Source organism: Pygoscelis adeliae, unplaced genomic scaffold, assembly GCF_000699105.1.
Source record: "Pygoscelis adeliae isolate BGI_AS28 unplaced genomic scaffold, ASM69910v1 Scaffold298, whole genome shotgun sequence".
Lineage (NCBI taxonomy): Eukaryota > Metazoa > Chordata > Aves > Sphenisciformes > Spheniscidae > Pygoscelis > Pygoscelis adeliae.
The window spans coordinates 1,424,288-1,441,806 of NW_008825303.1; the positions used below are offsets into that span (position 1 = coordinate 1,424,288).

The following is a 17,519-nucleotide window of genomic DNA, read 5'->3' on the forward strand; positions in this document are numbered from 1 at the left end:
TGGCTTTTGAGACAGCAAAAACTTCTGGGAGCTCATTGTAAAGAAAGGTCTAGGAAGATCTCAACAGTTTGTCCAACTTGTGTGCTCAGTAATACTGAAACTCTAGAGCTTCATCAAAACACAAAGTCTTAAAGGTATGCAAAATCACTTTGTTGCCAGACAGTTAAAAAAAAAAAGCTAAAATCTTTGAAAAAGCTCTTTCACGTTGCATTGCAGCACCAGGTTGAAATGCATCACTAAAGATTGTCTGAAAACGCACTCTACCCCAACAACGCCTCATTCCTACGGTTCATCTAAACAGGATTTAATTCTGCAGTTGTTCTTATGCTGGACATATACTTAGGAACTAGACAAGAGACCCTCCTTGTCCCTTAACTCCCTCAGCCAGCACTTCAAGAAGATGCACCAGCTTAAGGAAAAGGGCAGAAAGGGAACAGGAAAAGAAAGTTGCCACAGTCAGAAAGCAAAGCCTAGGTACAGCCAACAGCATTTACAGCCGGAGAGAATGCAGCAACGCAAAAGGCTGGATAAAAAACAAGAGCAAAGACAGAAGGACACATCGTAAAATGGAATGGAACACCTGAAGAAAGCACAGGACAAGCACTGGAAACCTATTGGTCCCGAACATCTATCTTCATTTATTAAGAAATGGAATTCCTTAGCAAATGATCTTTCTCATGTCCTCCTGAGTGCGTGATCCAAGTGGTAAAGAAGGTCGTTCATTACTTCTTCAGCTGGAATTTTTAGTGCCATCTACCAGTTCAAATTCAGCTAGCAACCCAAACTGCAAAGACATGCATTTCAAAATATAAAAAAATTCTTCCATAGAACCCTAGTGCTTCTTCAGACTATTTTAAATAGGAAGCTACTTCATTGTACCTAATCACATATAAAGTGAGAAAAAAAAATATCTACTGTTTACAATTCAAGCCAGAAAGCTTACAAATAAAAATGAGGAAGTACAGAACTGAATCAGGCAGAAGACTGTAGTCAAACATGTCATCAGAACTGTTTTAAGCTCTAATTCTCCATCTCAAATGGAGATGTTTAGATGGTACCATCTAAACATGCACTGTGAGCAGACTGAAGTGAAATCTGTTTTCAACTATGAATTAAGAGACAGTACACATACACATCCCTTACACGCCAGATAGCAAGGTGAAGGAAACGCTGGTCTGTAGAAAGCTCTTCTGCACACTACTGCTCCAATGATTTTTTCCATATAGTGCCAGTGATATGTGGTAAACCAACAGCATATAACATATATTAGAAGCAACAACATTTAAAATCATAGCACAAATAATTGCATATAAAAATTTATTGTCTTTGTTTTCAAACACGGGCTTGAAATACATACAACCTAGACAGCTAATTTAGTTAATGTTTGAGTAGAGCTTTCTAGGAAATAGGTGATATCACAGAATTAAAGGTTGTACCACATTTTTTCCATCACAGCAAACCAGATTAATAGCCATGTGCATACAATAGCAATAAAGTCACGTCTGCAGACGCTCTCTGAAAGTTCTGTGTTTGGCAGCTTACTTTCAAATATCTTAAGCTTTCTAATTTTGGTGGGATCATAGGTACAGGTTAAGAGTACATTTATAGAATCCACCAGTCCTTAAGTATAAAGAGAGTTTAAAAATCTAGAACTAGTTCTCATGATTGCTCCACAGTAGATCTATGCAAGAATATTGCCATTTCTATTTATTGAGTTCATATCTATAGCTGTTCTCTAGTACAAAACTAAATAAACATAAATCATTCTTTCTAAGTGAAGTAAGTTAGAGCAAATTTTCAAGAGTAAGTATTTGCAAGGACACTTCATATCTTATTCGAGAGCCAAAGACTGACAGCAAGAGCTCTTAGTTTACTGATCACTGAACTAAAATCTGTTTGCTCATATAGCCCTTGACCCAGACAGTTACTTATGTATGTGCCTAGTGTTAAGAATGGAACTTGTCTCAATGAAGTCTGTGGGATCATTCATACCATTAAGAACTAGGCATATACTTTAAATGTGCTTAAATATCTTGCTAAACTGAATGCTAACAGTCTTCAGGAAGAGAAACTGCAACAAAAATATTATATCAGAACTGACTTTTAGTTTAATGAGATGGCACTCTTCCAGTGGAGTAACTATACACTGAAATATGGAAAGCTAATTACTTTGATTTAAGCTTTTGACATACAATGCTGTCTAAAACCGGCGTGCTGTTCCTCCTGGAGAAGTCTTTAAGCTACAGCGATACAACCAAAATCATATACATGCACATGACACGTGAATAGTATTTTCCATTTTTCAGGTGCAGTTTCATTTACAGTATAAGTGACAACATTCCAAAGTAAGCATTTCCAGACAACAATAGCCTATTTCTTTCATACATATTCATTCTTACGTTGCTCCAGTGCAGTATTTTCTAATACTAAACAGACAGGGATAAAATTATAGTAGCTAAATTGTATACACTTCTTTCTTAATTTAAAGAGAATGCTGTCTAAAATAGAAGTTTTTAATTAGTTTCAATCACTAACCTAAGTACTTTATTTTGCAAAACACTAGAACCACAATTACTACAACCTGTCTGTAATCCATAAACTTAAAGTGCAAATCAGATAATCACTTTATTTTAGAATCCATTTACAAGAACTCCTGACATGAAAAATGGCAGAAAAAAATTTCGGAGTGGGAAAACATTTTAGCAAAATTTGCAATTTTTAAACTTAAATGCATATTTTAGAAGAATGAAATCCATAGTTTTAGAAAGAGGCATAGCTCTTAAAATAAAGTGTTTATGGCTGTTAACTTCAAAGGAAGACCTCATATTTTATCTTTATTTTCTGCACAATGTTTCCATGTGCTTCTAATCAATTTCAGGGATAAAAGAGCATACCAAAGGTCAAACCCGACAAATCCTGTCATTATCAAGACAGCGTTTGTGGTTTCTTCAACTGCAACGATGCTTGCTTCACCAACTTTTGTTGTTTTCTTGTTGCCTGGGCTTCCTGAATGGCACAACAAATCCTCTGAAAGCAACATATTGAAAGAAAGAAAATTAAAGCATGCAGTCTGAGGTTTTCTTCCGTAAGATGCTACTAAAAAAAGTAAAAGTTTAAATACCATAAGAGTAAGGTCTTTTGAGAAAAATTCACTATCAGATCAAATTAAGCAATTTCTTCTCCTCTAAAATGGATAGAAAAGTATTGAGAGCCTACAACTACTAGATTCAGTCTGAGGTAAAGAGCCTCAGAAGACGACTATGTTCAGGCCAACCAACCAAGAGGTTTGCATTATCATTATCTGGAAATATAAGAGAATCACTCACGATAATTAAAAGAAGATATAAATGACAGCAGGCACTTTTGAAAATATTTACAATGACAAGCACTCTCAAACTGTATAGTTAGTTGAAATCCACAGAAGGATAAATTGAAATAGAACCTAACAATAATTCTAAAATTATAAACAACTTAACTGAACAGAGCAGTGCAACTAAACCAGTCATTTTTATTTAATTCCTGAATCCAAACAATCTAATAGTTAAGAAAACCCTACATCTCAACTGTCTAACATTAAAAATATTGTACATTATGAATAAAATGTGTATACATAATATTAACATAGTGATACATCTCTAGTGTGAGAAAATTAATGTCAATGTGACATGTGTAAATGCCTGGGGGAAAACAAAACCAACAAAAACCAAAACGTACTGGGGTAGCTTGGATGGTCAGTCTGATTTTACCCAAATAATTCCAGCATTTAGTGAAAGCTGAAGTGTTTGAAATGCTTGAGGGCTTTTCTTATCCAGAATTTCAATAAAAGTAAAACTCATTTATACAAGGAATATTAAAATAAAGACTAAGTTACCTGGATGGACAAGTAACATGCATCAGGTGTACCTGAAGTATTTCAAACATTTATGGATTTCTGATAACTCATGGAGGCCAGGGAAAGATTCAGAGGACTGAAGAAGGGCAAACCTAAAACCCTTGTTTGTTTTTTAGGGGAGACAGAAAGAACAAGGAAGCTACAGCTAACCTTAATCTGACCTTAAGGACATTTGTTTCATCCACATACAAAGGGCACCACAGAAGCCTTCACAGAAGTGACAATTATTTGTGAAGCGTACTTTTTTTTGTGTGTTCCTATCAAATTGGTATAGTTTTACAAGTGGGATCTATGCAAAGAAGGGAGATGCAAAATGAAGAGTAATACTGATAAACTCAAGAAACAGAAATCCACGGAAGTTAAATGGGTAGTGTTGCACTTCAGGGCAGAAAAATTTATTTTCAATATATGCATACCAGCATAAACACTAGCAAAGGAACATGTAGTTAGGCAGTAACAGAAAACAGAGAATTAAACACAAAGAAGTATCCTTCTAGTGTGGCCTGTGCATTGTATACAATGTTCCAGCTTTGGCCATGACAATAAGATACAGACAAACTAAAAGGATTTAAATTAGTTAACCAAAAGTGTGATTTGGAAGACACGCTGTAAGAAAAAGTTGAAGGAACTTTTTCTTTAGACAAGAGACAGTGAAGAAATAATATAGACTCTTCCAGCAGATTAAAAAAAGTGCCTCAAAATGATAGCGATTTTTTTTTTCCTTTCTGGTCTAACCCATACTTTTAGAAGGCTTGATCAATTTAATAGAAGCAATTTGGCCCCTATTCTGATTCTAGCTGCTGACTTGCCATTTACTGGAGCTACAATTTCAAGTGTGCTTCCAAGATGCTGTGGATCTAATCGATTTCACTTTTGGTATCAGGGAGAACTCCTCCTTTCTCATCATCTGATACAAAACTACAGCAAGACGCATGGTTTCCTAGGTAAATGTTTCTATTGTTGAAGGACCCTGGAATTGTTAGTTCAGCTTGTGTGAGTTAGCTATGAGACCCAACCATCCACAGAACAAAAGCTCCCAAAATAAATCAGACTTGCCAGCATCAATATGAAGAAATATTTAGAGATAAATGGTTGAAACCCCAGGTGCGGGGAGGGTGGGGCTGGGAAGGGGGAGGAATTTAAGTACGCCTTTTCACATAAGGTACACTTATTGGGTTAGTCCAGTGATCTTGAAGTAATGAGGAGGTAGCACAATTCAGGGGTATGTTGAATCCTAGAAACTATAATGAACTTAACCTAGTACTTTAGGTATTTGAATTTTTTCCTTTAATGAGTTTTAATATACAAAACATAAGACCATGCAACTTCAACCTTAAATTATTATTGTGTATATTCTCTTGAACGCTTTAGACTATCTTGTGTCATCTTTCTCCTGGTTGAACTCATTTTTCAACACAAAAGTATGGTAAACGGTCCTCAGGCACAGCAGACTATTCTATAACCAGTCTCTGAACGTTACCATCTTTTTTACATGCTGAGTTTCAACAACTGTTAACAATATCATAAGGAAAGAAGATGAAAGAAAAAAGAAAGAAAGAATATACCCTTGCTGTAGTTTCATCCTGAAGCTGAACTGTCTTTACACATTCATAACCTGTACTGTCCTTCCTTTGGAACATCCTTTGATCCTGTTGCAGAGGGGAACAAAAATGTACTTCAGGTGACTCACAAAACAAGAATGCAGAATCTGATACTTAAATGGCTTGAATGTCAACTTCAGGTTAGATTTCAATGTCGCCTCTGTCCAACCCAACTCATACTTTCAAGAAATCTTAAGTAAATCCTGTCTCATAGTCCCATCGTTAGCAGTTAGAACCATAAATAAGTTAAGAGCATGTTTGGACCTCTAAGTAGTGTTAAATAAAAAAAAAAAACATTACATGTTTTACTTACCAAAAAAGTTATTTTTAAGACATTTGCTTCGTAGGAGGGACAGCATGTAAAGTCTTCAAATAAGTAACCCCACTCTGTTATTAAATGGCCTAAGATTTCCACTTCTTTTACATATATCACTCTCCTGTTCAGAAGAAAAAAGTTAATACTCAATTTCTCCCTCGGACTAGAACTTTGCCAGAAAAACAAAACAAAAAGAAATTTGTTTGAGAAGGCATTTTCTATGTGGATTAAAAGTATCCACTCATGCACAGTGGAACCATACTTCCTTAATACATATTCTGAGATAATCACTTTGTCCTTAAGACTCATAGATGATCTATGATATCGCATAGTATCCACAGGCCAACTTAATTGAAACCCACCCAGCCCTCCAAATCCAAACATTTCACTAAAACTGGATACTAGAGGATCATCAGTTAATTCAAACCAGTTCCTCAAAGCCAGCCTCTACCAGATGAAGGTAGTCAAACAGCTACATACTAGCTACATAATGACACAATTACTACTAGACTGACAGATGATCAGTTGCTAGTGTTTACAGTTGCTAGCTAGCTGCCCCTTAATTACTTCAAAGCTTCAATGTCAGCCAGCACACTAAGACAAAACTTAATACCTATTGGTAACAATAAGGTTTGCTCTTCTGCCTCTTGGAAGCGCACAGTGGTACCGATAGCTCTCTTTTTCCAGTTTTCTGATGTGCAATTTCTGAAACAGAAATAGAAAATTTTTGGGCTGTGAAAAAAAAACTCAAAACGGTGTTTTCAATTCAAAAGCCTTTTTAAAAGTTGCCTCGTTGAACTGATCTTTAAAGACAGGCTCTTACAGTGTTCTCACTCCTGAAGCTGAGTCACTGAAAGGTCTGATCTGTTCCACTCAAAAGATGGAACATTGACACCGCAGTATCAGACTATTTCTTCAGCTTTCATTTCCTTTCTGCGCTAATAATTGTTCAGTGATGTTCATTCTGTTACATCCCATGCTGCAGACTTGATTCAAGAGTGAAAATCCTGTAACAGTCCCTTTAAAGGCAGCAGCATATGACCCAAACCCTTAGAAATAAACTGTCAAGTTACAAATACTCAATGGACCTCAAGGTCAGGCTTCTGAAGTGTTGAACAGACACGTCTATTCAACATCCAAAATAAGAAGGCATATGAAAGCATAGATCAAATTACTCATCACGTTTCTGTTAGACAACTACAACTCAAGTGACAAACTATGAATACAGAGGTTAAAAAAGTTTCCAAATCAAGTACTGAAGTGCTTCCTAGCTATTTTTTTTCAGTTCTTCATTAATTTTTTGATTACCTATTTTCCAGATTTCCTATTCTGTGCATGCTGTTTAACTGAAGTAGAATCCTTTCTAGAGCATGTCACCAGGTTTACAATATTCCGTCAACTCCAAAGAGCAGCATGGAAGACAGTCTCACAGTTATCCCTAAATCAAGCTCACAATAACACTGGCTTAAAGGCAACAAGATTCGCAAAGCGACACGTCAACATATTTGTGGGAAATGGATACACGTCAAAACATCATGTAGAAAAACATAAAATTGTGAAATGAATAATGTATTACCAATGGGAACCCAACCTCAAACTGGGTATGGGAATAAATCTGTGGCAACTACTGGTTCTCCTGCTATGAATTTGTCAGAAAGCAAGCAATCTCTTTCTGTCCACCCTACTTTGCCGCCTGCTTGATTAACTAATGTAACACATTAACTATGAGTTACAGGTAAATGTACTTGGGTTACTAGCTTGAATGAATGTTAGTTTTCAGGACAGAAGTGGTCTGCTAGAATTAAATACATGTTTTCTGTTATAATCCTGTATATATTTAGTAGCTGTAAGGTTGCTAGAATTCACATTCCAACTGTAATTGTCATGTACATGGTAAATACGTAATTGTTTTTCAAGAACCTTACCTGTACACAGATTGTATTAAATGCAGAGGTGATGAATTCTCTGGGTAGGAAACCTACCATAGTAACAGTGTCATATCACACACATCTGATCTAAAACCAGCTACCAGCAGAACACTCCAATGGGAAGCCCCTAAAATACCCATGCTTACTCTTCTCTTTGGGGAAGCCGTACATTGTTACATTTAAAGATGAAAACTCTAGCATGAAAAAACCTGAAACAAGGAATATACACATCAGGTTTAAAGCTAGTTCTGCATTTATTTTGGACTCCAAAGCTAAGTATAGTTGTAATATGCAATACGTACATTCCTATACTTCAATCATCTCATGTCTCTGAACCTACAAATCAAAGTGCCACTGACGTTGGAATTCTGCGAAGTTATTCATAAGCAACTAGACAATGTTTAGAAGCTAGCAATATTAGCAATAGTAGAGCAGTTGGATTATATAGTGTCAACCTTGGAAACAAGTGTTGGAAAGAGGATGTGCGTACCCAGAACTTTGGCCTAAGACTCTAGCCAGTGAAAGCATCTGGATCCCATTTATACTCAAGAAACTTCTAACAAACACAGGGCTGCAGCACAGTAGTCACAAAAGCCTGGTCAGGGACACTAACCTAGTTACGTTCTCTGACAACCATGAGCTTTTTATATTTAAGAACTACGATGGTCATCAACACAGGATTTTACAGAAACTCCATTTATTACAGTCTTCCTAGGTCACAAAACAAAACTTACCATTTATTGCTAGGATCAAGAGATTTCAACTATCACCACAGAGAAGTCAACTGAGATGCTGAAATCTAACCTATGCTACATGCATCTCAAACATCTACTCTACCCTCTACCACTAAGAACGTTAAGTCAGTGCAAAAAATCTTCATAAAATACACTTTCCACTTGTAAGTAACATTTACTTAGTTAAAATGAACAAAGACAGTTATGTAGGCATAATAACGCATGTTAGCTTTGTACTCTCTAAGCCAATACAACTGCCTTTTTTATCATGACAATCTGTTTTAACGGAAAGTGTGCAGCTCCTGTGTAGGAACGTGAGGAAACATAAGGAAGAACAAAGGCCATACATGCTCTGCCTGGATGCAGAATGTATGCACCTCAGATCAATGTTTAGCAAGTGCCTGCAACTGGATGGCCCAAAATTGGTTTGATGTTCTTCACAGCAAAATAAGATGACCTTCGGTTCATTTTACAGCTGTTACTGTGGAATTCAGCCTCTGTATAACAGTATATTTCTCAAGTTGTTTCTGACAAACTAGTGAGAACAAATTAAGGAGGGAGGACTAAAAATTCAGTATGTTTTTAGTTATTCCTTGTAAAGATACATTTCCTTCTGTTTTTCCATAGCTGGATCTATGGAAAGATGACAACAGAAGCTAAACTTGACTCCACGTGTATCTGTCTATGATCAACCACACAGGCTAAGAACTCTATGTAGTTTAAGTAACCAAAATGGAATGATCTTTTGTCAACTCAGCTTAAACCAGAATCAATTAAAAGAGGCTTCAACATTTATTTATATTTGCATTTTATTTTCATATATTCAAAAAGTTCAACAAATGTCTTAAAGCATCATCATACATTGCAACTGACCCCAAAAATCCTTAAAGCTCAAAAGTGGATTAATATTCAAGAGTTTAAATCAACAGCATCATGTTTTCCTGCATTTGCTCCCTAGTGATGCAACTTTTTTGAAAAACATTTTAATCAAGCATTTTCCAGAAACCAAAAATATAGGGTCCATGTCTTCTGTAAAAATATCACTTTCTGACCACCTTAAAAATTTCTGAAACTCTAAGACGTACATGAAAGGAAGAAAAATGCCAAAAAGACTGCTTATCTCAAAGTCTCTTCAAAACATCATAAGAAAGATGACAGCATAGGACTAAAATCAAAATATGAACTCACATTTTATACCTGAACCATAGCTATTTTAAAAAGAAGTAAAAATTAAAAGAAATACAAAATGCACCACCATGTAAGACTGCAATTCAAAGGCTGCAATCCCTATTCTGAATCCTTTTGTTGGATATGCAGAAGTGAGACGTGCCACATATTTAAACAGTTTTATTCATAAACATGTTCCTCTATTTCAACTCAAAGCTTTGGAGAGAAAGCCTGTTTCTCATAACTTCAGAAACAATCCTGATAGTATTTTTAGATTTTACATGCAATAAGTTACTAAAGTAAGAGTTCCCACTGAGCTCTGTGCCTAAGAGATGCAATATTTCTCTGAGCTATTCTCAATACACCTGATAGATATCAACACAATGGTGGTGGCATTATGTAAAAAGGGGGTTGCATTTGATGCAAATTACTCCATGATCTGCACACTCAAAATTCAGGTACCTTTATCAAAAGCTTTTAGTTTTATGGGAACACTAGAACACTTTAAAGAAGTTCAACTCATTCTTATTTTACATGGAAATGAAAGAATCAGTGCAAATTCACACAGCAGAACAGTGACTCAACCAGAAATAGAATCTGCAGTTTCTTGAAACCTAGTATAGTATTCTCTCTGCCAACCACTGTCTCACCACCATGTCTCAATTATTCACTAGGTGTTCTGCATTCTTTATAAAGCTCCATGCTTTAACTGGGAAATGAAACAAAGTAACGCCACATACACTGAATAATGTATGAATTGCATCACGTCAGACCCTAAGTGCTGGGGTTAGAAGACAGTCTCCTCACCAGAGCAGGCAGCAATACCTGTGTCTTAAAAGGCAAAGACTAACAAAGCCAAAGGCATTCATTACCTGTTCTAGCAAATCTCATCAACTACAAACACTCCTCATACAAAGATTAAAACTCATGAGAACTTATTCCCTGGAAAACAATTCTCCTAGAGTTGCCCTATTTGTTCTTTGATTTCTCCAGCTATACATACTGTGCATTTATGTTTAACAAAACGCATTCGTACTACTAAGCCTCACTGCATGAGTTAGAGACATGGCCTGCAAGATGTCAAATCTGACTTTCCAGGTTTTGAATTGACTGAGCAGATCCCTATATAGCCCATATACATTAGATACAGCACTTCTGGGAAAATGCACTGCATAAACAAGTTTACACAAGTGAACTGATGTACTCCATCTGGCTACTGTCCTCATTCTGCACAAAAAAAACCCTTCCGAGTGGAAAAAAGTAACTTGTCTTTCAAGACCTACATATATGCTCCTCCTGAGCTGAGCTCTAATGTCTACCAATGTCTATATTTCACATACAAGTGAGTATGTAAGTGAAACACTTTTTTTTGTCCAACCACTGGATAGTATTGAGGCATCCATTCCTTAAGGTAACCTTACAAGGTTTCAACCTTGTAAGCATATATTTATTTTCAAGGGACATATGCATTAAAGTTAGTTAAAATAGATGAGAGGGTAGGGATTAAACTACTTGTACTGTTGGGTCAAAAGTGGATCAAAAAAAAATCAACAGCACTAGTATGTATAAGTTGTTATTTGCAGTTAAATTTGTAAATGCATATAGAACTGACTTTCTGACTCATCTTCCTTGTTAAACATCCTATTTCCTGTAAAGACACTCTCCCTCCCTCTTGCTTGTAATTTACATTAGAAAACAAAACCTTCCCAACACTAACCTCTAGCAGAATAATAAAAATCAGTCAGTTAATTGAATACAGTTTTGGGGTTTTTTAACTGACTTCTGAAAGTAAGAAAATGCATTTAGTGAACTATACAGAGGATTCATTCTTGGTTAGTATACAATTCCAATCTACACCATTTAGATCTAAGAAAAATACAAATATTAGATGTGCAGGAACTGCATAATATCCAGTTTTCAGTGTTAATTGTGCTACCTTTTCCTTTTTGATAGATGGGAAAAAATACAGTGCAAAAAAAATCTCACTATGTGAAGAAATTTGGTTTACTTAATATATCACGACTTAATTTCACTTGATTAGCTAAAATAAAAATTAACTGGTTTTTATAAAACAATTTTAAGTTAAATAAGCTGACTATCAACCATTAAATTCTAAAAGGCATTAGCAGCAGAGAGATGTCTCTGCTCAATGCTTTTTCTCCATGTATGACAGGCAAACAATTTGCTCTAAGAACAGCTTGTTAAGCTTAGCTTGTTAATTTATGAGATGTTGTATTAGAAATTAAATTTATGGTGTCACAATTTAGAAATATATATTTTTTTTTTTATATATGTATATGTAAATAAATGTAAACTTTCAGCTGTTAACATGAAAGTATGTTGAACAGCAAAGCCCTAGAAGATTCTGTGAATGAAACCAGAGTCAACTGAGCTGGCTATATTTTTTAATTGATAAAATTTCATAAAGAAGTAGTAGCAGTAGTAGTAACTTGAAGTGATAGTGGTTCATCAGATGTATAAATGACAGGCCTATGGTGTATTACAGAAACCACAAATACAAGTTTTCTTAGCATTTATATGAAACATTTTCTATAGCATGAAATTATAAGCATTTTCACAGAAGAAAATTCCATTCAATATCACTATTTTAAATTTTGCACAAGTATCAAAATGTTGCTTTCTCCCTTCATCCACAGCCCTAGCTCTAAAAGAATGCTAATAAATGAATGAACGAACTCGGCATCTACCCTACCATGATTTTTTTTTCCAAGTGCCTCCTGTTGTTGCCATTCATAAGGAGCTAAGAAACCTTAGAAAAACAAATATACAGGAAACAAACCCTCCCTATCTGTCTCCTTAGTCACTCATCTAATCTTACTGAAGATGGTTATTTAAGTTTGTTTGTTCGTTTTCTTAGCTTGGACAACATGAAATACTGTTTTATTTAACTGCTACACAGAAAAGATATGAATGAAGGGGAGAGGACACATTAAAAGCAATCATGCCCTTAGTCTAAATACTTAAGGCAGATAAAAAGACCGTGACGGAAATAGAGAAGAAATATGGAAAATGTTTACTCCGTTATTCCAGTTCTTGCTGCGTATGCCAGGAGAGAAAGAGAAAGTAGAGAAAAATTAGAAATAGAATAGGAAATAAGGATTAAAAGAACATCTAGAAGGAAGTAGCAAACATGCAAGTTTTGGTCTTAAAATGTTAGACAGTTACTTTAACTTTTTAACTTAAAATGCTTATTTTGTTGCCAAGTTTTAAGAATGTGAAGGCTGAAATACAAGTTAACTGGATTCCAATTATCTAGGACTTGAAAACAACTGTTATTCACCCTCCATATTAGCCACATCCAGATGTAAAAGCAGGCTAAATGTCCACACAATGCCTGTAGCTATGAGATATTGCTATTAAGAACAAGATAAGGAAATACCAAAAGGTGGTATTTTGAGATTTCATGCAGTTTTTTTCAACTGCTGATACCACCAAAAAAAAAAAAAAGGTAATTTCAGTAGTTGTATTATATGCCAAACAATTTAACCTCTATTCATCCTGTTTAAAAGTTAGTTGTAAACCAGCCTCAGCTTTATTATTAAGCAAAACATTAGAAGTGAGTATCAAAATGTTTTTCTTGTTTCCATATACTCAAATCTTGATCCTACTAATTCTTAATCCTACTACCTCCTTCCAGAGCATGAGGTCAGCAATTACAGAACATAACGTGCAGAAGACCATTTAACAACGATGCTGCAGTTTTCTTGTCACATTCAGCTTACTACAAGCACTGGGTCTTCTCTGCTATACAGGCTTGCTTTATGAAATAGGCTGGGGCAAATTTTTACTACCGGTAACGACTGCCACAGACCCCCGGCAGCTTTTTTGTAACATAATCCTTTACGGAACCCTGTAGGTTAGAGAATTTTAACTGTATTTACAATGCAAGTCATACCTCAAACAAATCATAACCCTCAGCTTCCACCCTATTGTATGGCCGGATGATGCCATCTTCATGAATGAAACGTGGAGGACGGAGATTAGATACTTCTTCAGTCGATTCTGCCACCCTGCCATAGACAGTGAAACAGTATTCTGGTAAGCTTACTACAATTCTGAGTTTCACCAATATATCTTTAAAAAGTCACCCTTTCACTTGCCTATATTCCTGGGTACCCTATAGATGTAAGTGGTAAAGACACACTGCTAGTAATAAATCCAAATTAACACTAGCCAATTAGACAGCTACAGAATAACTTGGAGAAGTTTACTCCCAACCATAGATAATTTACTAAGGGTTCTCATGTTTATTAACACACTTTCCAAAGGTCCCCTTAAAACACAAGAAGCCCCTGATGTGCACTGCTAACTAAATTTCAAACTGCAAGCTTTATTCCAAAAATTTCAATGGTCTCTTTTTTACAGTAAGTTTAAATGACATTTACATATTTGCATTCAGCAGTACACAAACCTACCTCAAAAGGAAAATTTACACGTGATCTTTTAATTACTTTCTGACTGGGGAGGGAGTGAAAGGAGAAAATGGACTAGTTATCATCTACCTGAACTACAACACTGCAAGATATATTCTGAAGCAGCAATTTCCAGACATCATCATAAAATAAATTCATTACAGGGTACTAGACATCTCTCAACACCACATATCCTACTGCATATTGTATTTAACACAAATAATTGTGTGTCACTACTGGACCACCTGGTGTCCAACATATGGAGAGTACTTCAAAACTTCCTCTTGACATATTACCTTTGAATTCCCTGGAAGGTACTGCTTGCCATATCTACGATGCCACCTGTTGGGCGGGCTACCACTCCTACAAGCCCCTTTCCAATTCCTTTAAAGAATCCAGCTGCACCTTCTTTTTTAGCCCCTTTAAAAGAAAGGGAACAGAAAAAAAAATAGTTTTAATGACCTACTTGAAGACATTAACCACAGAATTAAACTATTACTGCTCCAGGCTGCACTAGAACTGTTTTGTATTGGAAAGAACCCACAGCCATCGATTATGTACAATCCACTTCTAAAGAAGTTCCCTCTGAGAACTTGTTGTGTGTTGCTGTTCACTTAACACCTTACCAGCCTCCAAAGCCAGCATAACTGAGACATTAACTAGATTCTCCTTCTCACACTTTCAGTCCGGACTGTAGGCCAATACTCAGTTTTTATAGGTTGACAGTAATAACAAAATAATCTGAAGACTCCAAGATGCACAAGTATAATGGAAGTTAACTATTTCTATATCAAAATTTCATGTTCCTGGTAATATGTAACTATGGAAGAGCCAAGACAGCATTTAGAAAGCATGTGTGTTCATCCACCTATGAGAGAAGGACTACACCTCAAAGTATCTTCCAACGACCTCTAAAATACAACAAAGTAACAATTAACTTCCAATATTTAAATCACTTGGACATGAATTTTAATAAGAAGCGTTTTATCTTGGATTTTTTCATCATCTATCATACTGATAAAGTGACAGTCTTCACAAAAACAAATACTGATCTCAGGCATAAAACCAGATTTGCTTATCAAGACTTCTCCAACCTTTGGAGTCCCAAAAAACTTTTTCAATTGGTGCTTTTTAATTTATTATTTTTAGTATCTTTATTCTGGCTTTAAACAATAAATTGGGTACTACAGCAGGCCTAACAAAATATGTCACGAAGACAACTATTCCTTAATTCATGCAAAGGCTGAAAAGGTAGTAAGCCAGTAACAGCTATAAATATATTTGAGTAAATCATCATATAAGGGTACATTTGAATTGGAAATATAATCTTGCTATGCCTTAGCATCACCACACTTGGATGATATTTCTTAAAATTACAAAATAAATTGTAAAGTATTGGGAAAGCATTTAAGCAGTGCGGTGCAACCTTAGTGCTTACCTTCTACAGGTTTAGTGATTATGCCTGTCACACCTCCAACAACACCCTAAAATGAAGAAGATAATTAAGTTCCTACTCAGAAACAGGAATGCTATAGTCCAACTGAGCAACCAGTTGTTTCTCATCCTTAATTTTAAAACTTTATAATGAAGTTCAATATTGGAAACATTGTTTGGCTGGGGTTTTTTGGTTTTGTTTTTGTTTTTTTTTACTTTAATTTTTTAAGGAAATAACAACTGAGGGAAAAAAGAGAGGGAAACTAAAATGACTGAAGAAACATTTATGCTGGCAAGGCAGACTAACAAATCTTTTGTACAGTAATTGGTCTGTAATAATTAAGAAAGTCGCTATTTCACTTTCACTACTAACAGGAAGCTACCAGAATACCCAGTCATGAGTGATACCAAATATTCAAGATAAATTAACATCAAATAACTCTCTGGAAGACTTTAAAGGTCAAGTAGTTTAATGACACTAAGGCAGAAGGATAAAAACCCACTGAGGTAACTTCCAAATTTTCAGCAAACTATCAGAAACAACTCCACAATGTTTATTACTTAAAATTACTTAGAAAAGTTGACTGGTTTTATTTTGAATGGAAAGTGATAGAATTTATTAGAAGACTTAATGTGCATTCAGGTAATACAGATCTCTCAGCAATTGTTTACATGACATTTGTCTCATACTTAACATTTTAACTAGAAATAGATGTGATCTTTCAGAAACCAGAAAAGGTTCCCGATTTTAGATTATAAAAAAAAAAATACAGGGGTTGCACAGCTTCTATTTCAGAAAAATCTCTCCAACCTAATGTAGTCCATACTTTTATACACATTCTACTTGCTTTATGGTCACATTCTTTTAAGCCAAGAAAACCTGGTTTTTATAAGACCTCAGCATATAGAAAGCCATTTCTACTACGCAGCACGTGCCCAGAGTTCGTAATTCACAGCCAACTAACTTTAATGACAGAAGTGACTGCAAGGTAAAATAAGGGCCCCATTACTTTAATTAGATAACACATTTGTTGAACATGAATAACTATTTGTTTATTTGCATAACTCACAGGAGAAATTGGTGTTACTTCCTACACTTTTCCTGTCCAAGACCCTACCTTCAATTCCTCAGGTCGGCCAAAAACACAACCTCAAACACTAAAGCTGACACACTACACTGAGTCCCCTATAAACCAACTGCCTGTTTGTCTCTTCTGTTTAGTTCATGAACCGATAAAGACGACATTATCGAACTTGCTTGCATATAATTTTCAAGCATGGATTAAGAGTTGGCACATCATACCCTCAACTTCAAGTTCATACCCGTAACAAGCCTTTTCCTCCTTTGGCCAGGCCGTCACCAAAGTCTTTTGGCTGCCGACCCATTTCCTCTCTCCGTTTCTGCTGAAATTCTTTATCCATAGTAATAGCAGCCAAGCCTTTTCCAACAGAACCGGTGATCCTAGACACCACCCCTGCTGCACCACCTGATGGAACAGGGCAGAAAGCAAAAGTTACTGTTCTTTCACAGTTTAACAGCAGACAACACACCAGAAGCCACAAAGTTCATAGCAATTTCCCTTCATATTCAGTTTAGATATTACAAATTCACACAGAGTGACTACCACATGTTGTCCATGAGAAGAGTCCAGAATCTGGCCTGAAATGCATAAATACAGCAAAAGGTAACTCTTAAATCACTTCAGTACATGTTATACAGCATATTGGATGGAATCATATTTTCTCTACCTACTGTAACACATAGTTTAAAAAAAAAAAAAATCTAAGGTAACTGTAACAGTAGCTGGTCCTAAGACCACTTCTCAGGCTTCTCCAGACATTTTAGGACCATTAGAATTATTTTCCTTATTCATCCACAGCATGTTACAAATTCACGTAGACATGCAATGTTTCTCAGTTTGCTTGCTCAGTCTACAAAACAGACATTTAGATGGTCTCAAGTAAGTCAGGTGTGAATGATCTGTATCACGAATACTGGCAATAGTATCTGGCA

At 35.7% G+C, this 17,519-nt stretch overlaps 1 protein-coding gene across 1 annotated transcript in view; it reads right to left on the reverse strand.

Annotated features, from left to right (window-relative positions):
- Positions 1–1,310: 1,310 nt before the first annotated feature.
- Positions 1,311–17,519, reverse strand: part of VPS13C (vacuolar protein sorting 13 homolog C (S. cerevisiae)) — a 99,411-nt gene continuing 83,202 nt past the window's right edge. Inside the window, exons 77-84 of the mRNA XM_009330097.1 lie at positions 16,829–16,992; positions 15,510–15,555; positions 14,368–14,491; positions 13,555–13,669; positions 6,423–6,514; positions 5,807–5,930; positions 5,458–5,541; positions 1,311–3,027 (exon numbers count right to left, since the gene is read on the reverse strand). Coding sequence (XP_009328372.1) covers positions 2,926–3,027; positions 5,458–5,541; positions 5,807–5,930; positions 6,423–6,514; positions 13,555–13,669; positions 14,368–14,491; positions 15,510–15,555; positions 16,829–16,992 — 851 coding nt within the window. The 3' untranslated portion in view covers positions 1,311–2,925. The remainder of the gene's footprint in view (positions 3,028–5,457; positions 5,542–5,806; positions 5,931–6,422; positions 6,515–13,554; positions 13,670–14,367; positions 14,492–15,509; positions 15,556–16,828; positions 16,993–17,519) is intronic.